Here is a 17,014-nt window from a genome sequence, read left to right as displayed (position 1 = left end):
CGTCGCGAAGTTAGTGCACGCAAGGGGGTGCGTGGAGGAAGGGACCAGCTGATTTACAGCCAAATGTTCAATATGCATTCATGTGGAGATGGCGGGGGGCTCCCCGCTCACCCTTCACCCATTCAGCGAGCCCGCTCATGCAAATGAGGTGCCGGGGCATACATTAGCGCGGGCGCAGCGTGCCAAGTTGGGCCGCCCTGACGACGCAGCCTCCTTTCAGCTGCCCGGCGAGCGTGGGAGCGGCCAGACACAACAGAAGGCCTGTTTACGCCGGCCACCAATGGCCGCCAGCGCGGAGCAGAGGGCGCGGGGGCTGCCGCATGCGGTACAGTAGCTGCAGGCCCGGGGAGACGGGCGCCTTTGTTCTCTGCTCCCAGCACTTTTGTTCTCTGTCGTGCCGGCTGCAGGCAGGCCACCGAGGCAAGCAGGTAGTGGGAACTACTGTGGGATAAACTCCCGGAAGAGTTACCTCACGTGTACTTTCTGTAGCACAGCATAAGACACGTACAATACACGTGAGCTATGTATACAAATATATACCTTGCTGCTAAAGCTGTGCAGCGATGAAACAGAGCGAAAAGGTTTGCCCCTTTGAGGCTGTACTTTATTTAAAGGCAAAACTCGGGGTTTCAGAGGATCAGTGCGCCTTCAGTATGTGAATGGCACGGATTACGTTGATTTCATTCATTTATGTTGATGCAACTGTATTGCTAAAACATTGGCACGAGTCAGCGCCTGAAAACGTTGAAAGGAGATGTTTATAATATGTAGAATTAATTGAACTATCCTGAGCAGAAAACACACAATTTGAAATGGGATGATTGTTGGTGTTTCACCTTGCTGCCCATAAGAAACTGATAGTATTTCCTTTATGTTTGTGCTGAAAGGGAGTATATAAGATGTTAACAAAATGGCGCTATTTTGGTGAGGAAGGCTGTTCAACAGCCAAAACACTTCCTGTTCGGAGTGGCCTGATAGAATAAACAAAAGTTAATTTTCCTCAGTCTCCGAGTGCCGGTTTCTTTCTTTCTCAACTGAGGAAGGGTTCATGTGGCATTTTGAAGTGCTTGCGCACGCTGCCAAAACACTGTTGTTGGAGGATATATATATATATATTTATATATATATATACATGCTGACGCGTCTGTTTCATTGAAAAATAAAGAAAACACGCACCTAATTGGAGTCCGTGTCCCTATCTTGAGCAAGATCACGGAGCAAGTTTTGGGAACGACTCCGAAATATCGTGGTAAAAATTGAGGTCTTTGTTTGTTCTTCACAGCTTATGACGCGTTTCGGATAACAAAGTATCCTTGTTCACATGCGGCAACGCAGTCCGACAACTATTCTTTTTATTATTAAGAGTTCCCCGTAGGGTATGCTCTGTACCAAGTGCTGAGGGAGAGCACTTGACTCATGAAGCGTCAAGTTGCCCGCCGTTATTTTTCTGTGTAGAGTAGTTGTGATCTCTTCTTCATTTATATCTACTCTTACATCTAGAAAATCAACACTTTTTTCACTTTTGCGTGAGGTGAATCTTAAGTTGGCAGAATTATTATTGATGTTGTTGATAAATAGAGTGTCACTTTCTTCACTACCCTGCCAGACAAAAAAAAACATCATCTATATACCGAAGCCAATGCTTCACATGCTTGGTATACATAGCAGAGTGTGTTGACCTCAGGATCTGCTCCTCCCACCAGCCCACCATGAGGCAGGCGTAGCTGGGGGAGAAGCAGGACCCCATTGCTACGCCCCTTAGTTTTTTGTACATTTGGGTTCCAAACATGAAATAATTGTTATTCAGACTCCATTGTATACATTCCATGATGGTTTTGCTATGTTCATATCATTCTGCCGGTCTTGTGGCTAGAAAGTTTTCAATTGCCTCAAGACCAATTTTATGTTCAATACATGTATACAATGACTCTATGTCTAGAGTTATAAATCTCATGTCTGCTTCCCATTGTATTTCTTTGATTGTATTTAAAAAGTCTCCTGTATCTTTGACGTAGTTTGGGAGGTCCATCACTAGATCTTGCAAAAAATAGTCTAGCTATTGTGCTTTGTGCTCTCCCATGCTGTTAATGGCGGAGATAATGGGTCGTCCTGGGATTGGACTGATGCTTTTGTGAGTTTTAGGCACAAAGTAGGTTGATGGGATCACTGGATATTCTACCCAAAGGAATTTAAATTCTTCTCCTGATATCATGTCGTCACGTTTGAATTGATGGAGTTTTTTTGGGCAATGTCTCCTTGGCCTTGTTGTAGTCTTTCATGGTGGTTTTATCGTAGCATAGTTGATCTGATAGTTGTCTATGTGCTTCCTTTGTATATTCCACTTGTGACCATAGCACAATGTTGCCTCGTTTATCTGACTGCTTTACAACCACCTCAAGATTTTTGCTTAATTTATTGATTAGTTTGATGTACTCTGTCTCTTTTTGTTGTTTTTGGTTGGTTGGTGCGATGATATAGTTTTTTAATGTCCTCCGTCACTCTCTCATGGAATATATCAATTGAGTCTTTAGGCACAGAAGGGGCAAATGTAGATTTAATGCGGTTCGTTTCCAGGCCGTTTTTTATGGTAAAAAAACGTTATTAGTTTCAGTTTGCGGATATAACTAGAGATATTGATCCTGGTTTGTGCATAATTGAAGTCATTAGGTGGGCAATAAGAAAGTCCCAGCATAAGTATTTGTTGTTTTCTGCAATGCACACACACACACACACACACTATTTCCTTTTTTTTACCATCTTCTGCATACCTCCTGTCTCTGAGAACAGCATACTCTGTTACATGGCTATGTGCCTTATTATGTATTATTGTATTTCTGCAATTTACTCACTCCTCATTACTTAGGTCCCAAGTTCTCCTTGTGTGAAATCATATTTCTCCCACGTGACAATACTTATTCTCCTCTCCCCTATCTTTTCATCCCACCACCCATGTGCATTAAATAACATACCAATGTTGCTTGAGTTTGATATCCCTTCAAAAACAGAAGAAAAGAGGTGTTTGGCAAAACAGGAACAGTTTGCTTAATTAAACATTACAGCCGGGAAATACAGTTACAGGCACAAGTCCTGAGGACTGTCTCAATTTACAATCAGTATAAGTTTGTCTTTTATGCATAACATAATGGGTCATAAAATGTTTCCGGCGTACCATGTATGGTGAAGGAATGCTGGATGCTGCCTTTGGAGTCATAAATTAATTGTCTAAGGTTACTTTAGCTGGGTCTCGACCTCGCGTGGACACAATGTGGCCAGTGTATAATGTGGCCAGATGTCCTTGGAAGCGTGTGATTACTAAGAGTGCTATGTTCTGATTGGCTATGTGTCCCTAACTCATTTGGCATCTGACTTTTTGATATTTTTAGGAGTGCGCGTGGCCCCCTCCTGCCATGGGTGCTTTATTGGTGGCAATTTCTCTCGACCCATGTAATGTCACTGTGCCAATCTGTGGGATTGTTCAAGAGGGATGTATGACATTACAACGCATGCTTTTACCACGCATGCCTTTACAACGCGGTTTTTACAACGCATGCCTTTACAACGCATAGCGCTTTGGGGTGCTGGATAGTGAATAGTTTAATTTACTATTCCAATCCAGTCCCCGTGGACACTAGGGAAGGTGTTGGATAGTAAATTAAATCTATTCCCTATCCTAGAGCGCCCCCCAGCGCAATGCGTTGTAATGGTTTGCGTTGTAAAAGTTGCGTCGTAAAGGCACTGCGTGGTAAAAGTTGCGTTGTAAAGGATGTTTCCCGTTCAAGAGTGTCCTGCCCGAGTGTTTGCCTGCCAGCTACGCTCCCACCCACCTGTGACCTATCAATCAGAAGTCACAGGCCTAGGTCTCAGGCAGGGCCTGCTTGACTGCATATTTTTGAGTCAAGGTTGATGTAGAGTTCACAACAGGCGATTTTGTTAATAAGGATGAGATTTCATTTTAATCGATACATGCTTTGATTTCCATATCAACACCAACCACTAATGATCACACCTAACTTCAACTATTAAATTAATTACCCCCCAAAACTAGAGTAAACATATGGAATAGTTTTCTTGAGATCACAAATTAGTTCTGATAAAACATCTGGAACCAATGGATTAACCACTAATCGTGCGTTGTACCTATGCACAAACTTTCATTGGTTTGCTCGCCTCTAGCAATCTTGTGTAGTACGCGAGGACCACTCAAAGCCTGTAGATGATAAGGTGCCATCACTTATTTCCCAATACCTGACCACACGCCTGTTGTCGGTCTACTATTACCGCACAAGTTTCACAGAAACACAGCCTTTCCCAACGCGAATGACCACAAGTTTTTGTCTGAGGTGTGGACTGAAATCCAATCTTTTCGAGCGCCTTCGTTTTCTGATACCCTGTGAGAGGCACAAGGGAGTGGTGGTGTCTGAGAATCGTGTGAAGGTGTTGGAGTAACCTTATCCCTGTGACAGCCTGCGACACACAAAAACATCGCATTCACAGGCGGCGTCCAGGGTTCAACAGAGCACTTATCGTTTTTTTCCCCTCTTCCTGACAGCAGGGTTAGACTGCACACTGGGCGAGGTTTAGCTGCGCTGAAAGCAAATATTTTCTTAAACTTTCACTTTTTTGTCCCAGCAGCTTTTTTTCATAATGATTTGTCTGCTTACTCTCTTGTGCAAAGGCTGACAAAGCCCTTATGGCACAACATTCCCTAGTGTTGACGAAACAGAGATCTGTAAAACATGCTGTTGCTGCCTCCCGATTAGTCCTAAAAAAACATTTCTAAACCCCTTCTGGAAGCTTCTCAACGATTGCGCTACAAAGACTGCCAGCCGCGCTGTCCCTCACCACCATATCACCACCACGGCGACTCTTTGGCACTCTCTCTATGTGACTGCTGAAGAGGCGAGGACATTCCAGTGGTTTCAACTTACATCACAGGGCTGTTTTTTTAATGAACTCTATTTATTAGTTTTATGGTACAATGTGGCAAACATATAATATTTCTGGAAATAGTTCAGATACTGACAGAATGACTGTAGTTAGGACAGTCAAAAATGGTGCACTTCACCACAATAGTGATTGCACGTGACATACAAATAACACCATAACATTCTGATGACACCGATTCCGCCGTGAGCCCTCAACTCTCCTGAGTAGGGGACATTGCGGCTAATCTGGAGGTTTTGCTTGTCTCTCGAACAAATGAGGCACCTGCATCAGGGGGTCATGCAGTTCTTTACAGTGGCCGACACTTGTTCAACCTTTACACTTATCTTGGATCCTAGCCGTTAATTTCTTCGTGGTGAAGAGACTCCATTGTTTGGCCTGCCATAGACTCAATGGTGGAATGGAAGGATCCTTGGGTGACAGAAAGTCTTGCTATCAGAAGTATATGTTGAGTTTACCCGTGCATTCAAGGACGGGTAAGAGCCTTCCTCGCCTATTATGCATAGTATTAATACTTGAGGGTCTGAGGCCAGGGGTAGACCTATTATGTCTTTGATGACAGTCAAAACAATTTCCCATTATGTATGAATATGACCACACTGCCACCACATGCGTGTCATGGTGCCTGAATCTTGGCAGCCCCTCCAACAATGATATGAATTACCAATCATTTCTGAACCAAAGCAGTTGGCATAAAAGTACCAGCACAGTAAGATTTAATACGCATTTTCTTTATGCTGAGAGCATATTGAGGACTTGACAGCTCTCCTGCATATGATCGACTGTGCCTCATCAGACCCCTACCTCCCAAAACAATTCGATCTTCCATTTGTTCATGTACTTGCTGTTGGTGTCTAAGTACGTGTCCCTGAACGACGCTGGGTATAATGTCGATATGCCTTTCCATACAACATGTTGCATGTAAAGTTATTCCATGGGCATCATCTCTCTAGAACCCCTTAACTTGCATTTCATTGTCCCGTCCCGGTGAAGGAGTTGCATCCGGCGGAAATTATCTTGAGGTGAGATCAAAGCACTCTAATCAAGTCCCCACAAATGTTAATACTCCAGCTGTATATAAATTGCACAGTCTGGGTGGATTGCTCTCCCTCCTAACCTGAAAGACAGGGTCTGTTAACCCATGGTGGAATTCATGCTAGAAGACTTTCAAACAATCAATCAATCAGGGATTTGTAAAGCGCATTACGCATCTGTGAGGGTCTCAAGGCGCTGGGGGAGTGGGCTTTCGGGCAACTCTGATCATCCGATGAGCCAGGTTTTGAGGCTGTTCCTGAATGCTTGCAGTGTGGGGCTTCGTCTGATACTTTGAGTGTTAATGGGGATGGGTATGAAGTAATCTGACCCTTTGCTACAAGCATATCAAAATATTCAAGCAATACACATATTGTCAATAATTCAGTCTGGGGTTGACGTCAGTACCAAGGTGGTAACGGTGGAAGTACTGCAGGGGGAGGGCTTTGAATACGGTAGATATGGCTAGCGCAAGGCTGGTCATAGTAAAACTACTCTACTATAATCACAGATGTGTGGTGTTTCAAGGCATCCTTCAGCTATACATTTGATGGGACTGGATATTTAGGTCGTTAGTGCTTTTTTTATTGTTGTCTAATGTCGCTTCTTGGTTTCAGTCGAAAATAATAAATACTTCATAGTAGTTCAACTGATCACATGTAATCCAATTTCAGAAACAACTATGACGCTATCAAACTCAGAAGCAAATATTTGACAATGAGTCAACTGCGATTTCGGCTGAAACTAAACAGCCTTAATTGCTATTCCATTGCTGTGGCCATTTCTGATTTTTTTTGGGCCTTTACTTTATAATCCATAATGAATGCTACAGTGCAGATACCCTAAAATAAAATCTTCGGGCATGACCCGGGGAAAGTCCAACAAGGTTGATGTGAAGACAAACACCTAGGTGGATAGAGACAGCTTTCCTCTTAGGGCATTGAAGCAGAGTGTCACCTCGTCACCCCCTCCCATCACTAAAATGTTCTGAAGGTGTGTAAAATACAGAACACATGCTTATTTCCACTCTTGGCCCACCACACATGCACAGTTTGTATAGCTTTGGAGAGCTCACAAACAAAGCTCTGGAAAAAGAGGTGGGACATGAAATTCAGCTGCACAAGTAACCATGTCTCCAGCACTGGTCATCAGCGCTCCATTACCAGTGGCAGGCCTTGTGTCAAGCTTAAAGTGTGATTGATGGGGTAGGGCCTTGAATCAGACTGTTTACTGTCACTCACATTGTAAGTGTGCTGCAGGGCTTGCTATGTGATGATGGAGGCAGATGCTAGAAGCTGAAGATGAGAGTGACAGAGCCTAAGCAGAATGTGTGATGCTGTAAGTATTGTTTTAAAAGGTTTGAGTGCTGTTGCTGTGTCTGCATTTTTGAGTGTGTCCCTGTGTGTGCATAAGTGCTTTTGTAAGCATGTCTGTGTGTAACAATATTGCTGTGTTTCGTGGCCACACGTGTCGTTGCTCAGACCCAGGCACAATGATGGTAATTCTTGTCATATGTGAGGCTTCAAGAGCTGATAGTGCCCAGTGCTCTTATAACGGTGGCCCTGGAATAATAGTGGTTATTCTTGCCATATTATGGTTCTCAGTGACAGGATGGTGCGTACACATCAGACAATTATGGCCCCGGAATAATATTAGTAAATCTTGCCATATTGTTTAAACCCAAAGTTAGCCAAGTGGTGTTAATTGTTTATATATTTTAGGTAGCTGGTCCATAATAATGATCACAGCTGGTATATTGCGGCACTTGACTAATATTGAAAACGTCTTCTGACACTGTGTTGGGATCCAGTTGATGACGGTGCCCATCTCTGATATAATGTTAGCCAAGGGTTAATAATGTAATATTGTGGGCATCCGTGGGCATGGGTGTGCTCACCGGTGGTATAATGCTGGTCATGGCATAATATTGGTATTCGTTTGGATCATGATGTATTGCATGATGGTTCTTATTCATGGTGTAAAGCTGTTCCTACATAATGGTGGAATTACCTAGCATACTGTGCCTATGTGTAGCATGACAGTGCCGGCCCCTAGCCTAATGCAAGTATTGTGAACATTGGGTCCCTTGGATTAATCTGGTCATTATTTTATATGAGTGGGCATCACTTTCAAAGATAACATACATTCACACCCAGTTAATGTAATTAAGATTAAATAATCACAGTCCACAAATGGACAGAGCAACTGCTGATACGTGTTTTGAATGGCTGTCCACATTTGTTATGATGCTGGTCTGCTCTAACCCTAGTATTTCTTGCACATTGTAGACATCTTTTGCTTGATTGTGCCCGTATCTGTTCTAGTGCTGGCCCAGGCATATTATTATTAATTAAAACAAGTGAAATGTGTCAGTAAAGGTACGTTATAGAAAATGATAGGCCTTATGAAATTGCATTTTCTGACTGCTTGTTTCATTTATGTCTTTTTAAACCTCTCACATGGAAATTTTGCTGAAAAATGCTTTAATTTGTCACCATTGTGTCAAATGTTGCTGAACCTCCAAGGTGTTGTCAGGTTTGTTTGGCACACCAGAAAATCATTTCATACGCACTTTTAAAGAACCAATAACGTTTTAGCAAATTTATATGACACATTTGAAGAAAATGCACAATTTGGCCACAGTTTCTTAAAATGTTTCTCAATAAAAGTACCCACACAAATCCCTTACTTACTGCCATTCTGTGTGGGCATTTATACCCAATACTTTCAAGAATCACCAGTTTCTGCTGCTTTTTGGTGTATTCACATGTTCTTTTCATTTCACCCTGCCAGGCAGAATTGTGAACCATCATGTTGATAATTAATGACAGTAAAAAGCTACGGATCTCATTGCCAAAGACATTGGCGGATCAAATATTTGAGTGAAGTGTACACTGCTGTGTCAAGGTCTCATTCCTTAATCGGTTAAAGATGTGCCTGTCTTATAGCCAAACAAGTGGCAGGAAGGCATTTGGTTATACTTTTCCTTATAAATGATGAAACATGCACTAATTAGAGTGTTCAGTTCCTTTACAACCAATTAGTCTGGCTGCAGCTGCAGTGCCAAGTGTTAATTCCCCCACATTCCTTGTCTGGCAGCTGGAGCTTTTTCTGGCTGCTTGTAAATTTCAAAACACGAACATAGCACGTTTATTTAAAGTTGTTCAAGTAGTTGCACCTTGGCCTTCCCTCCCAAGTCCAACTGGTATGCTGCCAAGCACCCAACAATTGATGCACGCTCACAGCTTTTTCCTCAAGTCGCCGCTCCATTGGCAAAGCTCCCAAGTGGCCCCGTGTGAGGTGTGTCCTGGCTTATTAAGAAATGGCACTCACCAGGTTTGGACTTACAATGTGTGTTTTAAAAAAAATAAAAGCTATTATTTAGGGTTACGCTATTTTTTTATGACTGACAGATGGACTGCAGATTCCCGGCAATACATTTTTGCAAAGCCCATGACAAAGCAAAACAGGCTGTGACAAAGCGAAAAGGCTGGCAGCCAATACCAGACCTATTGGCTTTGCCTGTGCTTGTTTTCTTTTATTTCATGTCCTTGAAAGTTTTCAGCCTCCTTTGTAATTGCTAGGCCACAAGCCTCAACAATCAGCCAAACAACCATAACTGAACGGACTACTCAGGTGTAATATGGGGCAACGCACAATCTCTTATAGTGACACATTGACGCTGGAGTTTACATATTACATGCACGCTTGGAATATGGAGTTTACTTACTACATGCAAGCCTCGAATTCTGTCACATAACCAGACACTAGAGTTGTCATACTGCATGCAAGCCTAGAATACTGTCACACAACCAGACACTGGAGTTTACATATTGCATGCAAGCCTGGAATATTGTCACACAACCAGACACTGGAGTTTACAAATTACGTGCAAACCTGGAATACTGTCACACAACCAGACACTGGAGTTTACATACTACATACATGCCTGAATACTGTCACACAAACAGACACTGGAGTTTACATACTACATGCAAGCCTGGAATACTGTCATATAAACAGAAACTGGAGTTTACATACTACATGCATGCCTGAAATACTGTCACATAACCAGACACAGGAGTTTACATACTACATGTAAGCCTGGAATCCTGTCACATAACCAGACACTGGAGTTTACAAATTACGTGCAAACCTGGAATACTGTCACACAACCAGACACGGGAGTTTACATACTACATGTAAGCCTGGAATCCTGTCACATAACCAGACACTGGAGTTTACAAATTACGTGCAAACCTGGAATACTGTCACACAACCAGACACTGGAGTTTACATACTACATGCATGCCTGAATACTGTCACACAAACAGACACTGGAGTTTACATACTACATGCATGCCTGGAATACTGTCACATAACCAGACACGGGAGTTTACATACTACATGTAAGCCTGGAATCCTGTCACATAACCAGACACTGGAGTTTACAAATTACGTGCAAACCTGGAATACTGTCACACAACCAGACACTGGAGTTTACATACTACATGCATGCCTGAATACTGTCACACAAACAGACACTGGAGTTTACATACTACATGCATGCCTGGAATACTGTCACATAACCAGACACGGGAGTTTACATACTACATGTAAGCCCGGAACCCTGTCACATAACCAGACACTGGAGTTTACCTACTACATGTAAGCCTGGAATCCTGTCACATAACCAGACACGGGAGTTTACATACTACATGTAAGCCTGGAATCCTGTCACATAACCAGACACTGGAGTTTACATACTACTACATGTAAGCCTGGAATCCTGTCACACAACCAGACACCGGAGTTTACATACTACATGCAAGCCTGGAATACTGTCACAAAACCAGACACTGGAGTTTACATACTACATGCAAGCCTGTACTACTGTCACACAACCAGACACTGGAATTTACATACTACATGCAAGCCTGGAATCCTGTCACAAAACCATGAACTGACTGGGAGGTGACTTGCCTAGCACACACTTGCTCCTCGTATTAGGCAACACGTTTGCCCCAAGAAAGTCTTGTGGCTAAAAAACCTTAGATTTTATATTGTGAAGGGCTCCTATCTCCTTGCTTTCGTTCCCACCGACAGGGCACTTGGGTACACACATTACAAAAGCCTTCCTTTCAGTGTTAGCCTGTGTGCCTCGGGCTGGACGGTCAGCCTCATGTGAGGGGGCTCCCTCCGACGCCTGCCAAGAAGAACAACCCGTGTTCCAAATCCAGCCCGCGCTCACAGGCATATTCCCCCGCACCCAGCCTCCCACCCCGATAATATTTTATTTAGGGGAATCCATCAACGTCGCCGGAAGGAGCATGAGGAATCTTTCACTGCCGCTCCAGCCAGACGCAGGCGCGAGGGCCGGACGCTCCGCCCGGAGCCCCGGGGCGGAACAAAGGCCTCCTTTGTGGGCGCCCACCTTCCGCCGCTCCCTCCGCGCGCGCGCCATCACTGGCCCCTTTCTTTTCGGCCAAAGCCTACTTTTACAAACAAAATGGGGCTTATTATTGCGTTATTTCACGGAAGTATTTGTTTGGCCCCTGCCACCAGAGTGTTGCTGGCTCGTTGTGGCTTCGCCCATGTTCCTGTGTGAGGAGTAGTGGCTGTGGTGCGATGGTGCGTCCACACCGGGCTGCTGGGTGCCTGTTGTGATATTTCTACCCGGGTGCATGCCTGGCATTGTTGGAATGTAGCCAGGTCGTGGGCAGTTGAAATGGTATATCCATCTCTATAAATTAATGTGAAAAGCAGCACTCCAGTAATTAAAGGCAGGTGTATGTTTCAGCTCATATAGAGTAAATATGTATGTCTGGCACAGGTGCATACAGGAGTTCGGGCGTTCATGCTGTTTCTTTATTTCTTCACCAGATATGTCTTCGCCTACGATGAAGAAGCCTGACAAGCCATTATTTAGCCCGACGTCGCCCCAAGATTCTTCGCCCAGACTGAGCACTTTCCCCCAACATCACCACCCCGGAATCCCAGGCGTAGGACACAGTGGTAAGGATAACATTGGTCCAAAAGAGAACTCCACTCTTGCATGTGTTATTAGGCATGCATTTGGCGGATTAATCTGCCCCAGAGGGATTAGCACCTGTTTCTTCGAATGGGTGTGTTGCAGGGTGATTGCCCTGATAAGACTTCAACATATAGAGTGTGTGTTGTTAAGTTGAGCATTAACGTAAGGGCAAACCCAAGCTTATATGGTGAGCCCGTCAGCAAGATAAGCGAGTCTGTTGGCCGAGATAGTTATGTAATCAACACAGCTTTTGAAGGTGGTGCAAGCCTGCAAGGGGAGTCAATGGAATTCCATTAGGATGGGGTGATGTGATCATATTTCTTTCATCCCTGGGAGAGGCGTGCTGCAGCGGGTAATACGTCTCTAAGGGGTGCCCTTGTGGAGTATGGGAGGCCATGGAGTAGGGCAACATCAACATTGAAATGCAAGAGTATGAGGTCTTGAACAACATTTCTGAAGTCGCTTTATGGAAGCTGGTTCCAGGCAATCTCTGTTTTTTTGATGGTGTGTTCCTTATGGGTGAGGTTGTATCCAAGTCACTTAGCATTTGGTGAAAGTCTTGTTTAATGCCATTGATCCCAGTTTGCACTGTGTCATGTTTGTTATTCTTGGCAAGTAACAGGAATTCTGTCTTGGTTGGGTGGAGCTTCAGTTGGGGGCTGGATAATGTGCACGCAGTGTTTGAGGCATTGGATGAATGAAGAGGTGGAGGCTTTCAAATAGAGTTGTATATCATCGGCATACTTTTAAATCTTGATGCTGTTATCTGTGAGTAGAGCAGCAAGCGGCTCCAAGTGAAGGTTGAAAATGACAAAAGACAGTATGGAGCCCTGGGGGCTCCAAAGGCGATAGGGATTTTTGTGGGTTGAAGGTGCCCATGTGAACAATCTGTTATCAGATGGAAAGGTAGGAGGAGAAGTAGGGAAAAACAGTGTACACACTGGCCTTTAACATTTAGTTACTCCACAAATAATTAAAAGAGAATCATAAATACTCCTTGCCGTTCCACTCAGTAAGTGTTACCACAGAATCAGTAGGCGCCACATTTGAACCTTCTTACACAGCTGCCTGAAGTAGGTGGCTTACGGGACACCATAGCATGGATAAACACCAATGATTGACCATTTTATTGATCATAGTTCCTACGTCGCTGTGTGAATTTTGCATCTAATGAAATTCCCTTCAGTGCCTCTACGACTGAAACCTCAATACATTTCAAACAAGCAATTGTAGCAGAACCCTTGCCACCTACATGTTGTTTTCTGAAGGCTAATCTAAGCTTGGCCAGCAGGTGTTTTGTCTTACTATGTGTTCCACAGTGCAAGCTATCGTTGTTGGTGCTGGAATCTGTGAAGGAAGAAGAGGATGCATTCTTTGTAGTTGTAGAATAATGTGTTCGCACAGATCCCTAATTTTCAGGAAATGAAAGACATACAGGGCAAGACTAAACCGGGCCCTCTTATCACTGTATCAACTTGTGAGTCCCTACGGGGTTGCTAAAATCACACTCTTAAGTGTGGCTTTCTGTCTCTCTCTCACTAAGCAAAATTGTTGAATTCCTATAAGTAAATCCTCACTACAATTCCACAAACAACTTCCAATGAAATTTAATTTACAAACTTTTTTATACATCTTTCTACTGGTATGTTACATTTGGCAACACCATTGATCCAGAATATGATGTCTAATGTTGTAGTTATCCATGGAGGACACCTGTTCATAGGGAAGAAAAACCTCTTGACATAAAGTTGACTGATGACATCCAAGGTAGAGTTTAGAAAACCTTCCTTTTCCCACAAGGATCAAGAACCTCAGTTCTTTGCATGATGACAACATGTAGAACCATAGATTCTCCCAGTAATTCTTCATTTCTCAGGAGAACCTCAGGATTTCCCTTGAAATCCTTCTGAAGTCCACATTCTGGAATTGGGGGTACCACCGGTACCACTAGCTGTGGGTGTAAAACTTTGCAGAGAGTAAATTAGGCCAATTGAAAGGAGGCGTCTAGAGTGTGGCCCTTTGGCATATTATTGTATCTTTTAAGGACATCAGGTTGTAAATTCAAAATGGGATTAAGGCCTTTTGAATGGGGCAGTAACGTGTGCATATAATGTAACAACGTATTAATGAATGCCCATAAAACCTTAATCCAATCATTTCTTCATTCAGCAGTGATACTACTTGTTTAAACAAACAGAGACAAAACCATGTACTTTCTGCATCTACCATTAAGCCTAATTAGTCAGGCTTGTGGTACAGTTTGCTCTTGCTTCCCGTTAAATACTATCTTTACAGTAGTATTCACACAGATATATATATATATATATATATATATATATATATATATATATATATATATATATATATATATATATATATATATATATATATGAGATTGATGAATCGATTAACAAAATGTGAAACATTGAAGGAAGCAAGAGGCGCCTGGCTGGCATGGTTGAAAGAGCCAGTTGTACATGAGTACGAGGGGTGTATTTGTTCAGCTTCTGTGCATGCTTTTGTGTGTGTATGCGTGTGAGACACAGAGACAGCGGAAGGCAGAATGAGAGAACTGAACAGAGATGGTGATAGTGAAACAGAGATAAAGGGAAAGACAAAGGCAGTGTAAGGCAGAAGGAGAGAATTGGTTAAGAGCTCACGAGAAAAAGAACAAGGTACCTGGCAGGTGTTGTGAGTCAGCACTTTGCTGTAATCCAGTTGGACAGAGTGCAATTTTCAGAGCAGATGGTCTAAGTAGGAGTAGAAGTAGTAGTTGCAGTAGTATTACCATACTTTGCCTTATTTATTAAATCACAGAGCAATATTAAACAACATTTTAAAGAACCCGTCACCACAGGGGTGTCTGATATCGGCTGTAGGCCTCGGGCATGATCCCGTGTAGATGCAGAATCCATTCCATACCACCATAGCACTTCTTCCAACTAGTAAATCAGCCCATCTGTCTGTATTTTAGGAATGCTTATTGCAAATTCTGACAGGTATGAGCATCTTGGCACTCATTGTATTTACTTGCAAGTTTATCGTTGCACACTCCTAACTAAAGTAACAGGCAGTGAAATATAGTGTGGATAGAATGCTCTTATATTCACACACACTTTTTTTCGTTCTAGAGGGTCTTTTGCAATGTCTTTGATTCAAAATATATTCCCATTTTAATGAGAGTTGGCCAGGCCTTGCTACTCGACTTCTGGTAGTATTCTTCCCACACTTCCCTACCCCTGCCTTGCCTTCCACCTCCAGTACTTAATTTGAGCCGGTGGTTGCCAGTGGGTGCCACTGTTACTTATTTTTCCATATTAGATATTTACAGAAAGCAAGAGAGGAAAAAATACACAAATCGGAAAGACGGAGGAAGAGAAGATGGAAAATAAGCATCAGAAAGGGAGAAAGTTGGAACCTGCAAGAGTGAGATAAAGGGGCAGGGAGTGTCTGAGGAGGTTTTAAGACTATCAACTTTGGTATTGGGCACCCCAAGGTTTAATTGCACCAGCCACGGGCTTCTAAGCATAGCTTCAGGCACCAGCACTCTTTCTTTTACAAATTAAGCACTGTCCACCTCCCTCTGTCCCCTTGCTTGCAACCAGAGCATAAGTAAAGCTTGTCAAAGAAGAAAAGTCACCCTTGGGCTCCGAGGGCCATTCCCACAGGACAACAGTGGCTGAGACTGGCCTTGGTGTCTGGCTGCAGAAAGTAACATGGTTCCCTTTAGATGCCGCAAGACTCTCGAGAGAAATACGTTGCGGATGAAAAATGTTTTCTACTGGGAAACACTGTTTCATTTCAAGAGACATTAAATCAGACCATGGTGTAATCCACTCACAGTTTCAGCCGACCTCAGCACTTGCAGATCTGGGAAAGTTGTGCTGTCAAGGCCCTCAGGAGGGTTATCATTTTGAAATGGTTTTGATTAATTATTTCTGTCTTTTACTTTTTTTTTTAAGAGCAAGTCTTGCCAGTTCGTGGCCAGTTATTGTTTTCTCCACACAACCCAAGAGTGGGCTGCAAGTAACGTAGCAAAAATAAAACAAAGACTTCACTGGAGATGCATATAAATACGATTGTATGTGTTTATCTCTGTTTTATCCCCTGCAGTCATCTCAAGCAGAAGTTCACCGTCACCGCTGCCATTTTCAGCACAAAGTATTCTTCCTCCAACACCTTCTACGTACTTCTCTCATTCGACGATCAGATATCCTCCGCACCTGAACCCTCAGGATAATCTGAAGAACTACGGCCCGTCGTACGACCCGTCCAGTCCTCAGACGAGCCAGGTAATCAATGTAGGATGCGTAGTGTGAATGAAAACGGGCCTTTCTATGAATCTCAGGTATGTCATCCTGGCCCAGGAGACTTCAGTAAGCAATGTATTAAATGGAGACATAGAAGTGTAGCTACTCACTATTTAGAGTGCCTGTTTACTCCTGAGAAGTGCTGGTACTGTCCCATTAAATGTATTGCGACAGTGCTGAGAAGAGCAGGTCCTCTCCCTTTTAAATTAAAGAAGTGTAGGTGCTCACAACATATTCACATGGCATACCACTAAAAGGTATTGAGGCACTTTCCAAGTAACCCAAAAAGGAAAAATACCATAACTAGGAATGCAACTCAGACTTTAAACGAGGAGTATTTGTATAGCGGCACCAATTACATTTGCAGCACCACATTAGGATTATAACATGACCAGACACCAGTGACAGGGAAATTGAAATGTATCTGAACAATGGGAGATTATTCCAGGAAGTGCCAGAATAGGTAGGCCATGTATATGGTTTCTGAAATAGAAAGCTTCAGCCAGACGCATCCCGCTACCAATTAGCGCATACAATAAAGTGAGCAGCCTCATTTGTACTGGACCCTGAAGAAGGTGCCCAACAATTTTGTATTCATCATCACCATGATTGTGATCTTCCCCATCAGATTGCACTTGTGTTCGTTGTGGCCCAGTTTCCTCTTTCTCAAGGTCTGAAGTGTGGTAGTCATGAC

The 17,014-nt window shown here is 43.2% G+C and overlaps 1 protein-coding gene across 4 annotated transcripts in view; it reads left to right on the top strand.

Annotated features, from left to right (window-relative positions):
• NFIB (nuclear factor I B) overlaps positions 1 to 17,014 on the top strand; it is a 353,009-nt gene that overhangs the window by 261,611 nt on the left and 74,384 nt on the right. For all 4 annotated transcript variants that reach the window (XM_078675900.1, XM_078675901.1, XM_078675902.1 and 1 more), the window contains 2 exons: positions 11,860 to 11,991; positions 16,124 to 16,302. In XM_078675900.1, coding sequence (XP_078532026.1) covers positions 11,860 to 11,991; positions 16,124 to 16,302 — 311 coding nt within the window. The remainder of the gene's footprint in view (positions 1 to 11,859; positions 11,992 to 16,123; positions 16,303 to 17,014) is intronic.

Source organism: Lissotriton helveticus, chromosome 2_1 (genome assembly GCF_964261635.1).
Source record: "Lissotriton helveticus chromosome 2_1, aLisHel1.1, whole genome shotgun sequence".
NCBI lineage: Eukaryota > Metazoa > Chordata > Amphibia > Caudata > Salamandridae > Lissotriton > Lissotriton helveticus.
Note: the sequence above shows the minus strand (reverse complement) of the source record. Positions and strands in the feature narration are given on the sequence as shown.